The sequence below is a fragment of the Cetorhinus maximus genome, chromosome 9, assembly GCF_964194155.1.
Source record: "Cetorhinus maximus chromosome 9, sCetMax3.hap1.1, whole genome shotgun sequence".
NCBI lineage: Eukaryota > Metazoa > Chordata > Chondrichthyes > Lamniformes > Cetorhinidae > Cetorhinus > Cetorhinus maximus.
In genome coordinates, this window is record NC_135887.1 from 35518862 (window position 1) to 35534065 (window position 15204).

The 15204-nt window shown below is 44.1% G+C and overlaps 1 protein-coding gene across 1 annotated transcript in view; it reads right to left on the reverse strand.

Moving 5' to 3' along the window:
• LOC144684558 (septin-5-like) overlaps positions 1–15204 on the reverse strand; it is an 89027-nt gene that overhangs the window by 37622 nt on the left and 36201 nt on the right. The window contains exons 7-8 of the mRNA XM_078548476.1: positions 5952–6069; positions 1633–1734 (exon numbers count right to left, since the gene is read on the reverse strand). Of these exons, the coding sequence (XP_078404602.1) occupies positions 1633–1734; positions 5952–6069 (220 nt within the window). The remainder of the gene's footprint in view (positions 1–1632; positions 1735–5951; positions 6070–15204) is intronic.

A 15204-nucleotide genomic window follows, 5' to 3' on the forward strand; every position in this document is an offset into this window, starting at 1 on the left:
TACCACCCATAGCCTCAGCAAGAATACAATGATGGGCCTTAATTCTGGCAACATACGCATACACTTTCGTACATAAGCCTGGCAAATTGCAAACACCAATACCCTTAGTCGTTTGCCTTTACAAGAAAATGATGAGCATGTCTCAGTTCCACAGGAACTTGATTTACTGTTAAATTTCTTAGATTCCTCGCTGGTATGTGCTCGACAGAACAGGGACTGGACAAGTCAGGGCCCAGTCTTATCTCAGGTACAAGAACAAGTGCTTCATGGTTGGTTACAGGAACCCGTATCTGATGAAATGCAATCGTACTTCAACAGAAGACATGAAATAACCAGCTAGGATGGCATCTTATTATGGGGAACACAAGTGATAGTTCCTCCAGAGGGAAGGGAGCCACTTTTAATTGAACTACACAATGCTCATCCAGGAATTTCCCAAATGAAGACCACAACACACAGCTATCTATGGTGGCCTGGGATGGATGGTGAATTAGAGAGTTTAGTAAAGCACTGTGTGCAATGTCAGCAACTTCAAAAGTTGTCAGTGACAGCTCCACTACACCCATGGGAGTGACCAAGTAGATAGTGGGTGCGGTTAGACATTGACTACATTGGACTTCCTCATACTTGGCACGAAGCACCTCTGAACCTTTTCTTGTTTGACATCCGATAAATGGAATGGGCAATGAAAAATTGAATACAATTGGCTCTTTAACAAACTCAATAGCTTGTTAATTAGTTATTTCAAAATGTCAGACAGGCTTCCCATTTCCTTGCCTGCTTGCCTTCTGTAATATCGGAGACTGGCGTGATGACGTTGGATTGCCAACCCAAGGTCATCACACCACATTTGACACGGGGAGGAGGGGGCAGCCCGCCTGATTTACGGCTGTAAACCCCAGCCCATTAAATCTGTTTTTCTCTCCATACAGATGCTGCCAGACCTGCTCCATCACAATGCTGCCAGTGATTCCAGCATTGGAACTATTACTCAGCATAAGCAACAAGTTTCACATTAAGGAAAACAAAAATAATAGCTGGTACGTATGTTTAACTGTCTAACCAATTTGTATTAAAAAAAACTTTTATTACAAGTGACCATGGAATTTTTATAATGTGGAAGGGGGAGGCTCAGAAGCAGGAAGATTTGATAACCCCATTCTACAGGACTATGGGTAGCATTACACTATAAGTGCAGTGTCAATGCCAAATGGTTTTGTTTCCCATCAATACAATAGTTGAAGTATACATTCAGAGTCAGGATTGAACCTGACACTGGAACGAAGGGGAGTGAGACCCCTGGATAGTCAGGGTGTAAATGCTACTTATAATATAACAAGTGTATGCACTCTCACCCTTTACAGTTTTATTTATAACTGCAGTGTCTCTGTTTATGACATATTTTGTATTATCATACAAGACAGCAATGTGGCTGCCCCATATATGTGGCCTACTCCTGCTCCTAATTCTTGTGTTCTTATAGGAAAGTAGAGTTGAGACCACAATCAGATCAGTCATGATCTTTTGAATGCCGGAGCAGCTCGAGGGGCTGAATGGCCTACTCCTACTCCTAATTTTTGTGTTCTTGAATATCTGAAGGAACTCAACAGACTCCCATTAGCTCCTCCCCACCTTCAATTCCTGATCTTGCCGTTTAAATTCTTCATCCTCATCGGAGTCGCATTCCGGGAACTGATAGATTTTGATTCCATAGGATTTGATTTCCTCACGGATCTGAGGAGAAAATATTAGAAAATGTAAACAGCAAAGGTGGGTCAACTGCTTCAAGATGCTTCAGAGAGAGCGAAGGGATTGTTGGACCTTTAATATTAACTAAAGCTTGAGCGTATGAATTTTTGAGTCATCTACCTGGTGAGCAGAACCACAGCCCTCTAGACTAAATGCCAACAGCTCTCGGGATGCAGCTGCAATCATAATTCTGTGCAAAATGGAGAGCTCAGACACAGCTCACATAATGTACTCTGGCATGGAGTAAGCAATCTTCATCCAATCCAGTCATCTCAATAAGCCTTGATCAGCCCCAAGCTTTGGATTTAGGGATGAATGGATTTTCTCCGCCATTTGTTGACAGGGTTTAGGTATGTAATGACTGGATAGCTCACTTATAAGCAAACCCAGTGAGCTTCATTCTTCGTACAGTGTAAGGTTGGTGAGGGAAATATTTCCATGGTAATGTAAAACAATTTAGCAGTAATTAGTAATCTTGCTCAGTGAAACCACGGCATGATTATTACGGGAACTAGAACATTGTGCTGACAGTTTGGAATTGAATCTGTCAGTCAGTCTAAAGGGACCTTTATTTGGTATCTAATCATGCCACAACTGCCCTTGGAGTGCTTGATGCTGATATTCATTGCCTGCAATTGAAAGCAGTCCAATCCTCAGCAATGGCATGTTAACTCGTGATAAGTAGAAAAATTCACACAAGTGTTTGTTTTCTGACTGTATTAGGACCCTAAAAGATCAACCACAAGAAGCTTGAAGTAAATTGGAAAGCATGGGGTTGACATTTTCAATAAAGAGGGTGCTACCAGAATCCTGGCAGTTGTTAGTTTGCTTATATTTCATATTGAGGGTGAGGCTCCACTGGTTATTGTTGACTGAAAATCACTGAGTTATTTTACTGTATAAAAGCTAAGGTTTCATTTACTATTCTCTATCCTCTGTTTTAATGGCAATGTTAACACTTTATTTTTAAGTCTCCGTGACAGTAATTTTTAACCTTTTCATGTAGCAACATTGTAAATGTGTATGCGGCAATTTCTCATGGCACAAAATATGGAACAGAGGAAAACTTCACAAGACCTGTATTTATATCCAATTATATCATATTGCAGCAACATGCTTCACCTACAATGATTTATTTTGAAGTACTGTTGCAGTTGTTTAGAGGTGCATGTGGCAATTGATTTGATTCCACGCACAATGAGGTGCAAGGCCAGCTGATCAAATTTGATAGTGGCTGTTGAGGAAGGAATAATGGTGAGGGCTGACGCGAAAAATATAGGCCTGAGTTTTACGTTCCAAGATCGGGCGCGTGCCCAACCTGAATACACATAAAACTGTGCAAAGTGACGTTGGGCTTGTCCTCCGACGTCATTGCGCACGTGTGCAATATTGAGGTCAGTAGGCATTGGAGCCGTGCCTGCCGACAATTAAAGGGCCAATTAAAGCCATTAAAATGCCTATTGACCAAGATTTTGTGCTCGTCACATGGGCAAAACAGGCAGGCGGACAGCACATTTTTATCAAATTGTCATCCATTGGTGGGTTAAAAGACCCCCGGAGCACAAGCACTTGCTTTTCATTTTCTTTGTGACTTTGCTGCTGTCATGTTTCTGAGTTTTGCCAGATTTCCTTTTGATTGCCCTAGCTTTCTAAGCTGGTCCACCTATAAATCTGTGCCAAAGTTCTAACAAAATAGATCAGTCTGTACAAACCATGGGGAACATTGTCGTTTACAAAGGATATTGACCTTGAAAATCCATGGCCATTTGGCATATTGCCAGTGTAATTATATAGTGAGGGGTTGGGGGGGGTTGAGTTGAGGGTAGGGGCTCTCTGAACGTTAGACTCCCTATGACCCAGGCCTTCATTATGACCCAGCATATAGGTACTGCAGGTTTGTCATCAGAGGTGTCCCAACTGATCCAGCAGATGTGGAGTATGACCAGATCCCTGACATAATTAAAAACAGTTTTTTAAAAGCACCTTAAATCTGACCTCTCTGGTTATTGACCCTTCAGCCATTAGAAACAGCTTCTCTTTGCTTACTCTATCTAAACCCTTGATGAGTGTAAACATCTCTAATAAATCTTCCTCTAGCCTATTCTGTTCTAAGGAGAACAACTTCAGCTTCTCCAGTCTACCCTGTAATCTCTCATTCCTGGAACTGTACCCTGTCCAAAACCTTCCTGTTGTTCCTTAAGTCTGGTGCTGAGAATTGGACACAATACTCCAGTTGGGGTCAAACTAATAACTTGGTAAATGTTTAGCATAACTTCCTGATGTTTGTCTTCTATGCTTCCATTTATAAAACCCATCCCTCCACTCTCGATTTACATCAGTATTTGTGGGGCCTGATAAGAGAACTTATGTTTGGTTGAAGAGGGAAAATCAGCTTAAACACTGTATGCCTCTCAAATCTTATCACAAGGCCAAATCAAGACTACTCTATGACCCTATTGTAAACTCCGCCACATTTCTCAACTTATTTAAAAACTTCAAGCCACCGTGGAACCTAAATGACAGTTGTAACTATGAATAAGCTTCAGAATAAATGGAACGTGGCAAGTTTTTGAGGTTATTCTGTGCTCTAGTTCTAGATGTTTAATCTGCCAAAAGTGAATCTGCTTTATAGCTTTTTGGCAGTGGGTATGAAGCCCATGATGACTCGAACAGCATTGAGGCTGTGGATGGTGACAAGATGGGCAGCTGTGAGATTGACGTCATGACTGACCAATCTCTGACACACCAAGGAGAATCAAAACCACCAGCAGCAAAACAGCAAATGTTGGAAATCTGATAGTTGTGTACTGTATGGAGAACAGCTCTAAGAGGAGATTTGATAAAGGTGTTCAAAATTATGAAGGATTTAGATAAAGCTAATAAAGATAAATTATTTCCAAAGGCTGAAGGGTCAATAACCAGAGGGCATAGATTTAAGGTGATTAGCAAAGAACCAGAGGCAACATGAGGGTAACGAATGGTTAGGATTTGGAATGCACTGCCTGATAGGGTGATAGAAAGAGATTTATTAGTACCTTTAAAAAGGAAATTGGACAAATACTTGAAGGAGATAAAACTGCTGGGATATGGGGAAAGACTGGGGTTGGGTGGGACAAATTTGATTGCCCTTCAAAAGAACTGGTACAGTTCGATACAGAATGGCTTCCTTTTGTGCTTTACTGTCCTATGATCCAATAAAACAGAAAGTGACCAAAATGCACAAGTAAGTCAGCATCTGAAAAGGAAAACACAAGGCTAAAATTTGTGTAGGAACTTTTCAGACTTATAGGGCATTGCTGGGAAAACTTTATATAACAAATCACTGCTGTCTCAGCTCATCTGTTGCTGAAAGTCGCATGCATGCCACTACCTCTAAACTTGGCTATTCCAATACTCTCCTGGTTGACCTCTCACATTCTACACTTTGTAAACTTAAGGTCATGTAAAATTCTGCTGCTTATGCCCTTACTCACACCAAGTCCCTTTCACCTATCACTCCTGTACTCGCTGACCTACATTGGCTTCTGATCAAGCAAACTTTGATTTTAAAATTCTCATCTTTGTTTTCAAATTCCTCCATGGCTTTGTCCCCTTCCCATTTCTGTAATTCCCTCCAGCCCTACAACCCTCCGAGATATCTGCATTCATCTAATTCTGGTCTCTTGAGCATCCTTGATTTGGATCGCTCCAACATTGGTGGCCATGCCTTCAATGCCTGGATGCTAAGCTCTGGAATTCAGAACCCCTCTGATTCCCTACCTTGCTTACTTCCTTTAAGAGTCTCCTTAAAACCTACCAAGCTTTTGGTCATCTGCCTTAATATTACTTGTGACTCACTGTCTAATTTTGCTTTATAATGCTCCTGTGAAGCACCTTGGGATGTCAAATGTCATGTGATCAACTTTCCAAGAATATGTGCAACCAGAGTTGGCAGCCCTAGCCTGAACCCTATCTTTCGATTCAGAAGTGAAAGCACTACAAACTGAGCTAAGATGACACTTGAAAATCGTATTTATGATACTGCTGCTGAATGGCCAGAGTACATCTTCCCTCAGAGTACTAACTTGTTGGTCAGATAGAATTCTAACGTTTTCCCATTTATTCCCACCAAACAGTGGAATAAACGACCTTCAGAATCAAGAGCAATGTGAGCTGTCGATTTTTGCCTGCGCTGTTGTGACTGACATAAACAATCCATTTACCTTTGATTTCATTTTGGAAACCTCTGCAGGAGTCAGCGTGTCGGCCTTGGCAAGCAGTGGCACAATGTTCACCTTGGCATGCACAGCTTTCATAAATTCCACATCCAACGGCCGTAACCTTCAAAACCAAGCAATTACAAGAAAGGCTCAGGTCAGGTTATTGATATTTGGTAAGAATTATTTAGATCTACATTAGAACTGAAACCTATCACTATATTGATGAGATTGTCCAAACTTTTTGCTTTCATGGATTTTCGGTTTGACCCATGGAGTATTAAGTGCCATATATTAAATTTAAATTCAATAAGATGTGTACATCTTAAGCTGTTGATACCAATATATCATGGTGTACTGAGTTAGTAATTTGCCACTAATGAGGCATCATGTGCTAAGCACAACCCTTACAGACTTCCAGGCGAACAAAATGTTAACTATTCCAGAAGGTATTTGATAAGATTCTGTACAAGCGATTCTTAGCAAAAGTGAGAGCGCCCAGAATTGGATATAACCTTGTGACATAACTGGTGGACAGGGAGGAGACAGAGAGTAGGAATGTGATCAGTGATATTCCCCTGGGGTCTGTCGTGGGGTTTAGTTTTTGTCCAAATGTATTGATAATTTGGATGAAAGAATAGAGAGTTGGATATCCAAGTTTGCAGAAAGCACTGTTATATGGAATGTATTAAAGTTAAAAAAAACTATTTAACTCTAGTGGGGGAAATATAGGCTGGGATTTTCCTTGCCCACCGGTGTCGGGCGTGTTCGGTGGCATGAGAGGACTAAATGGCCGAGAAGGCCAAAAATTGGTTTCACAACGTTGTGAAGCCAGTTTGCGATCATCTGCTCTGCTCGCCAGTGACGGGCTGCGTTCCCTGCCATCGAACGTCGGGAACCTCATTGTAATACATCAACATATCATTATCAGGCCAGCCTGCCAGACTCATCCCCTCGCGCCAACCCCACCACCCCACCCGGATCATCCACCCACGTCGGCGGGAAAACACACCGACTTGTTTCACAACAGCATATATAAGGTTTGCACTGGGTGGGCTGCACTTCGCTCGGGACTTCAAGGTTTGTTTGCCTACCTTGCTTTGGTCAGCACTCACAGTTAGCAGCGTCAGGTTTCACAGACAGCACCGCATCACTTTTAGGGGAGCTCACGGGCAGGTCTCTGCCTACCAGCTCAGGCATATGTGGGTGGCTTTTCAATGGTTGCTGGGCTAGGACTTGCTTGGGGAATGGGGAGAAGGGGCCTTAGGCAAGAGAGGAGGCTGCAGAACGAGAGCTGTACTGGGGAAAGAGGGTATCCCAGGGTGTGTGTGGGGGCGCATGTTGATTTGTGCAAGTGACCTTAAGATGGTGGGGGCTGAGGAGGCAGTCTCCAGAGGAGATGAGGCCAGATGGAGATGTGAGGGTAAGTGTGTGAGAATGGCTGGTGATGTCCCTTGAGCTGGCAGTGAGTGAGATGCCAGTGAATGTGTGATGGGCTTGAGTGTGTGAGTTTAGAGTGATGAGATGGTTGCTATACCCTGGCTGCACGGATGAGATCATTCATCCTCTTTCTGCATTGGATGGCGAACCTCTTCTGTGCTGCATTGCCACTGATCACCACTGCCATCGGCTACCAAGCCGGAACGATAACGTAGCTGCCCCTCCTGCGGCCAGAGTGGAGGTAGAGAACATCACAGGGGGCCTCCACGGCATCCAAAAGGTGCTCGAGGGCTGCAGTCCTCTTGCCTTTTGGGACCATATCTTCTTTACTGCAGTCCTAGGCTGGAAGTACTGAGCGAAGCTATACTTTAAATGTGGTGCCTTGCATGATGAAGCAGCGAGGTGATGTTGTGGCGGGCGAATGAGAGGCCGCCCACCATAGAAACAGCGTGTTTCCCAAGAATGCATAAATAATGCGACGGGTTTGGGACGATACAGCGCGAAAACCCGCCATCGTGGCCGACGGGTACAATGTTGTTGCACCCGCCCGCTACCGCACTTAGTGCAAATCTCGGACAATTCCACCCAAAATCTTAACCTTAGAGCTAGGTCATTTAGAAGTGAAATCAGGAAGCACTTTTTTTATACAAAGGATTTTTAAGCTGCACTTTCGTTAGGTAAGAATATCAAGGGATATGGAACAAAGGCATAGCTGAGATACAGATCAGCTACAGCCTAATTGAATGGTGGAATACAGGCTCGAGGAGCTTCATGGCTTACTCTTAATCCTATGTTTCCGAGGAAACAAAATTGCAAATAAGAAAAATAAGCACGAAGAACTGAATTGCCTGGGCATTGTGCACTTCACTGTCATGGTTCAAGGGTCATAGTTCAAACACTCCTGGGTCCGATGATCTTTCTTCTAACTGGTGTAACAAAATTCTTGTGGGAAATGTGGAGTGACTTTTCCAGTAATGTGCTATAGCATCACCGCTGGAACTAGTTACTACTAAATGAGTAATACCTGCAGCAGTGCTTCAAACATGGAAAGGACATATTATTCATATCACTGATTTAAGTCCACATTATTTCACTACATTGTAATATACGTCAAATAGGGTGGCCATTTTTTTTTATTCCTGGGATGTGGGATTCGTTGGCTATACCAGCATTTACTGCCCATCTCTAGATGCCCATGAGAAGGTGGTGGTGAGCTGCCTTCTTGAACCACCGCAGTTCATGTGGTGTGGGTACACACAGTGCTGTTAGGGAGGGAGCTCCAGGATTTTGACCCAGCAACTGTGAAGGAACGATGATATATTTCCAAGTCAGGATGGTGAGTGACTTAGAGGGGAACTTCCAGGTGGTGGTGTTCCCATCTATCTGCTGCCCTTGTTCTTCTAGATGGTAGTGGTTGTGGGTTTGGAAGGTGCTGTCTAAGGAGCCTTGGTGAATTCCTGCAGTGCATCTTGCAGATGGTACACACTGCTGTCACTGTGCGTCAGTGATGGAGGGAGTGAATGTTTGTGGATGTGGTGTCAATCAAGCGGACTGCTTTGTCCTGGATGGTGTCAAGCTTCTTGAGTGTTGAGGGAGTTGCAATCATCCAGGCAAGTGGAGATTATGCCATCACACTCCTGACTTGTGCCTTGTAGATGGTGAAACAGGCTTTGGAGAGTCAGGAGATGAGTTACTCATTGCAGGATTCCTACCCTCTGATCTGCTCTTGTAGTCACAGTATTTATATGGCTAGTCCAGTTCATAGAAACATAGAAACTAGGAGCGGGAGTAGGAAATTTGGCCCTTCAAGCCTGCTTGACCATTCAATATGATCCTCTATCTCAACGCCATATTCCCGCTTTTTCTCCATACCTCTTGATGCCCCTAATATCCAAAAATGTATCAATTTCTTTCTTGAATACAATGTGACCCGGCCTCCACAGCCTTCTGTGGTAGAGAATTCCACAAATTGACCACCTCTGAGTGAAGAAATTTTTCCTCATCTCAGTCCTAAATGGCTTGTCTCGTATCTTGAGACTGTGGCCCCTGGTTCTATACTCCCCAACCAGGGGAAACATCCTCCCTGCATCCAGTCTGTTTAGCCCTGTTAGAATTTTATACATTTCAATTAGGTCCCTTCTCATTCTTCTAAACTCTAGTGAGTACAGGACCAGTCAAACCAATCTCTCTTCATACGACAGTCCTGCCATCCCCGGTATCAGCCTAGTGAACCTTCGCTGCACTCCCTCTATGGCAAATATATCCTTTCTTAGGCAGGGAGACCAAAACTGCATGCAATACTCCAGGTGTGGTCTCACCAAGGCCCTGTATAACTGCAGTGAGACATTCTTGCTTCTGAACTCAAATCCTCTTGCAATGAAGGCCAACATACCATTTGCCTTCCTAATTGTTTGCTGCACCTGCCTATTTACTTTCATTGACTGGTGTACAAGGACACCCAGATCCCTTTGTACATCCACATTTCCCAATATATCACCATTTAAATAATACTCTGCCTTTCTGTTTTTCACACTGGTGTATAACTTCACATTTATCCATGTTATACTGCATCTTGCCATGTGTTTGCCCACACACACAACTTGAATAAATCACCCTGAAGCCTCCTTGCATCCTCCTCACAGCCCCGCCCAGTTTTGTGTTGTCAGCAAACTTTGAACTATTGCATTCGGCTCCCTCATCAAAGTCATTTATCTATATTGTGAATAGCTGGGGCCTAAGCACTGATCCTGTGGGACCTTATCAAAAGCCTTCTTTCTCCCTTATTTATTCTACTAGTTACATCCTCAAAAAACTCCAGTAGATTAATCATGATTTCTCTTTCATAAACCCATGCTGACTTTATCTAATCTCGTTAATGCTTTCCAAGTGTTTTGTTACCACGTCTTTTATAATAGACTAGCATTTTCCCCACTACTTATGTTAGGCTAACTGGTCTATAATTCTCCGTTTTTCTCTCCCTCCTTTTTTAAATAGTGGGGTTACATCTGCCACCCTCCAATCTGTAGGAACTGCTCCAGAATCAATAGAATTTTGGAAGATGACCACCAATGCATCCAATATTTCCAGGGCCACTTCCTTTAGTACTTTGGGATATAGGTTATCAGGTCCTAGGGATTTTTCAGCCTTTAACCCCATTAATTTCTTTAGCACCATTTTTTTGACTAATGCTGATTTTCTTCAATTCCTCCCTCTCACTAAACCCTTGGTTCCCTAACATTTTTGGGAAATTATATGTGTCCTCTTTTGTGAAGATAGAACCAAAATATGTGTTCAATTCTTCTACCATTTCTTTGTTCCCCATTATAATTTTCCCCGTTTCTGACTGTAAGGGACCTACATTTGTCTTCGCTAATCTTTTTCTCTTCACACATTTATAGAAGCTTTTATGGTCAGTTTTTATGTTCTTATTCCCAATGCTCAGGCTTGCTGCTTTTTTCTGGATATTTTATATGTCTCCTCTTTGGATCTAATACTATCCCTAATTTCTTTTGTAAGCCATGGTTGAGCCACCTTTCCTGTTTTATTTTTGCGCCAGACAGGAATGAATAATTGTTGCAATTCATGCATGCGTTCCTTAAATATTAGCCATTGCCTATCCACTTTCAAACCTTTCAGTAAGGTTCCTCAATCCATCATTGCCAACTCACGCCTCATCTCCTCGTAGTTCCCTTTATTTAGATTCAGGGCCCTGGTTTCGGATTCAACCTCTTCACTCTCCACCCTAATGAACAATTCTGTCATTTTATGGTCATTCTTCTCCAAGGGACCCCGCATAACAAGATTGTTAATTAATCCTTTCTCATTGCACAATATGCAGTCTAGAATAGCCTGCTCTCTAGTTGGTTCCTCAACATATTGGTCTAAAAAACCATCATGCACACACTCCAGGAAATCCTCCTCCACAGTATTATTGCTAGCTTGGTTTGTCCAATCTATATGTAGATTAAAGTCACCCATGATTACAGTTGTACCCTTAATGCATGCGCCTCTAATTTCCTGCTTAATGTCTTCCCTTACATCGCCATTACTGTTTGGGGGCCTATAGACAACCCCCACCAATGTTTTCTGCCGCTTGGTGTTTCTTATCTCCACCCAGATTCCCCATGATTTTCTGAGCCGATATCCTTCCTCACTACTGCATTGATTTCCTCCTTTACTAACAATGATATCCCACCTCCTTTCCCTATTTGTCTGTCCTTCCTAAATATTGAATACCCTGGATGTTCAGTTCCCATCCTTGGTCACCCTGCAGCCATGTCTCCGTAATTGCAACTATATCATAACCGTTTATATCTATTTGCACTGTTAATCAATCTACCCTATTTTGAATGCTCTGTGCATTAAAATACAATGCTTTTAGACTTGGCTTTTTAACCTTGTTAGCTTAATTTTGCACTATGACTCCATTTGTTTTATGCCCTTGCTTTTTTCTGCCTTCCACTTTTGCTTCTTACTTTGCTGTCCTTTGTTTCTATCCTTGTTTCCCCCACCCCTGTCTCCCTGCTCAGGTTCCCATCCCCCTGCCATTCTAGTTTAAACCCTCCCCGACCGCACTAGCAAACACCACCCACCACCCCTCACACCCCCACCCCCCCACCCCCCGCCTCCCAAGGACATTGGTCCCGGTCCTGTCCCGATGCAACCCGTCCTGTTTGTACTGGTCCCACCTTCCCCAGAACCAGTCCCAATGTCCCAGGAATCTGAATCCCTCCCCCCTACACCATTTCTTCAATCACATATTCACCTGATATATCCTGTTATTTCTACTCTTACTAGCACTTGGCACTGGTAGTAATCCTGAGATTACTACTTTTGAGGTTGTACTTTTTAATTTACGCTCTAACTCCCTATATTCAGCTTGTAGGACCTCATTCCTTTTTTAACCTATGTCGTTGGTACCAATATGTACTATGACCACTGGCTGTTAGAGAGGGGAACAGCCACAGGGGAATCCTGTGCTACCTGTCTTCCTCTACTCTGCCAGGTGGTCACCCATCCCCTTTCTGCCTGTTCAGTCTTTACCTGCAGTGTGACCACCTCACTGAATGTGCTGTCCTTAATAATCTTAGCATCGCAGATGCTCTACAGCCAATCCACCCACAGCTTCAGCTACGAAATGCGGTTAGCCAGTAGCTACAGCTGGGCACACTTCCTGCACCCATGGTCACCAGGGACACTGGAAGTGTCCATGACTTCCCACATAGCGCAGGAGGAGCATTTTACGGGTATGAGCTCTGCTGCCAAGACTTCCCTTTAGATTAAGCTCATTAGTGGCTCCCTTTAAAGAATACTAATTAAGCTAGGAGCCTTATTCCACTCCAAACACTCCCACTACAGTCCAAATTCCTCACCTTATTTTGTTTAAGCTAATGGACTGCAGTAGTTTAATTAGCAGAAAAAGTAGAAATAAAAGTATTCACCTGACCCTACTTACCAATCAGCTGCCTCCCCTGCATCATGTCATTTTTTGAATCATGATGCCCTCACGCCGCTTTCAGCCCAGAGTCTCCCCGGAACAATTGCGCTATCCTCACGCTGCTTTCAGCCCCTAGTCCAGCTCCCTCTTTTTAAAATCTCTGCCTTCAGTTTCTGGTCAATGGTAACCCTCAGGATGTTGGTAGTGGGGGAGTCAGTGATGGTAATGCCATTGAATGTCAAGGGAGAGATGGTCATTCCCCGGCACTTGTGTGGCACAAATATTACTTGCCACTTGTCAACCCAAGCCTGGATATTGTCTATGTCTTGCTGCATTTGGACATGGACTGCTTCAGTATCTGAGGAGTCGTGAATGGTGCTGAAAATTGTGCAATCATCAGTGAACATCCCCCACTTCTGACCTTATGATGGAAGGAAGGTCATTGATGAAACAGCTGAAGATGGCTGGGCCGAGGACACTACTCTGAGGAACTCCTACAGTGACGTCATGGAGTTGAGATGACTGACCTTCAACAGCCACAACCGTCTTCCTTTGTGCTATGTATGAATCCAACCAGTGGAGCGTTTTCCCCCAATTCCCATCGACTCCAGTTTTGCTAGGGCACCTTGATACCACACTCGCTCAAATGTGGCCTTGATGTCAAGGGCAGTTACTCTCACCTCACCTCGGGAGTTCAATTCTTTTGTCCATGTTTGAACCAAAACTGTAATGAGGTCAGGAGCTAAGTGGCGGAACCCAAACTGGGCATCAATAAGCAGGTTATTGCTAAGCAAGTGCCACTTGATAACACTGTCGATTACCCCTTCCATCACTTTACTGATGAGCGAGAGTAGACTGATGGGGCGATAATTGGCCGGGTTGAATTTGTCCTGCTTTTTGTGTACAGGACATACCTGGGCAATTTTTCACATAGCCGGGTAGATGCCAGTGTTGTAGCTGTTACTGGAGCAGCTTGGCTAGGTGCGCGGCAAGTTCTGGAGCACAAGTCTTCAGTACTGTTGTTGGAATATTGTCAGGCCCCATAGCCTTTGTAGTATCCAGTGCCTTCAGCCGTTTCTTGATATCACACGGAGTGAATCGAATTGGCTGAAGACTGGTACCTGTGATGTTGGGGACCTCCGGAGGACGCTGAGATGGTTCACCCACTCGGCACTCCTGGCTGAAGATAGTTGTGAATGCTTCAGCCTTATCTTTTGCACTGATGTGCTGGGCTCCCCCATCATTGAGGATGGGGATATTTGTGGAGCCTCCTCCTACAGTAAGTTGTTTAATTGTCCACCACCATTCATGACTGGATGTGGCAGGACTGCAGAGTTTAGATCTGATCTGTTGGTTGTGGAATTGCTTAGCTCTGTCTATCACTTGCTGCTTACACTGTTTGGCACGCAAGTAGTCCTGTGTTATAGTTTCAACAGGTTGACACCTCTTTTTTAGGTATGCCTGGTGCTGCTCCTGGCAAGTCCTCCCGCACTCTTCATTGATCCAGACTTGATCCATGGTAATGGTAGAGTGGGGGATATGCCGAGCCATGAGGTTACAGATTATATTCTAGTACAACTCTGCTGCTGCTGATGGCCCACAGCACCTCATGGATGCCCAGTCTTGAGTTGCTAGATTTGTTCAAAATCTATCCCACTTAGCATGGCGGTAGTGCCACACAACATGATGGAGGGTATCCTCAATGTGAAGGCGGGACTTCATCTCCACAAGGACTGTGTGGTTGTCACTCCCACCGATACAGATATGGACAGGTGCATCTGTGGCAGGCAGGTTGGTGAGGATGAGGTCAAGTATGTTTTTCCCTCTTGTTGTTTCCCTTACCACCTGCTGCAGACCCAGTCTAGCAGGACTCGGCCAGCTTGGTTTGTACTGGTGCTACCGAGCCACTCTTGGTGATGAACTTTGAAGTCCCCTACCCAGAGTACATTCTGTGCCCTTGCCACCCTTAGTGCTTCCTCCAAGTGATGTTCAACATGGAGGGGCACTGATTCATCAGCTGAGGGAGGGCGGTATGTGGTAATCAGCAGAGGTTTCTTTTCCCATGTTTGACCTGATGCCATGAGACTTCATGGGGTCCAGTGTCGATGTTGAGTATTCCCAGGGCAACTCCCTCCCGACTGTATACCACTGTGCCACCACCTCTGCTGGTTCTGTCCTATTGGTGGGTCAGGACATACCCAGGGATTGTGATGCTGGTGTCTGGGACATGATCTATAAGTTATGATTCCGTGAGGGTAACTATGCCAGGCTGTTGCTTGACTAGTCTGTGAGACAGCTCTCCCAATTTTGGCACTAGCCCCCAGATGTTAGTAAAGAGGGCTTTGCAGGGTCGACAGTGCTGAGTTTGCCATTGTTGTTTCT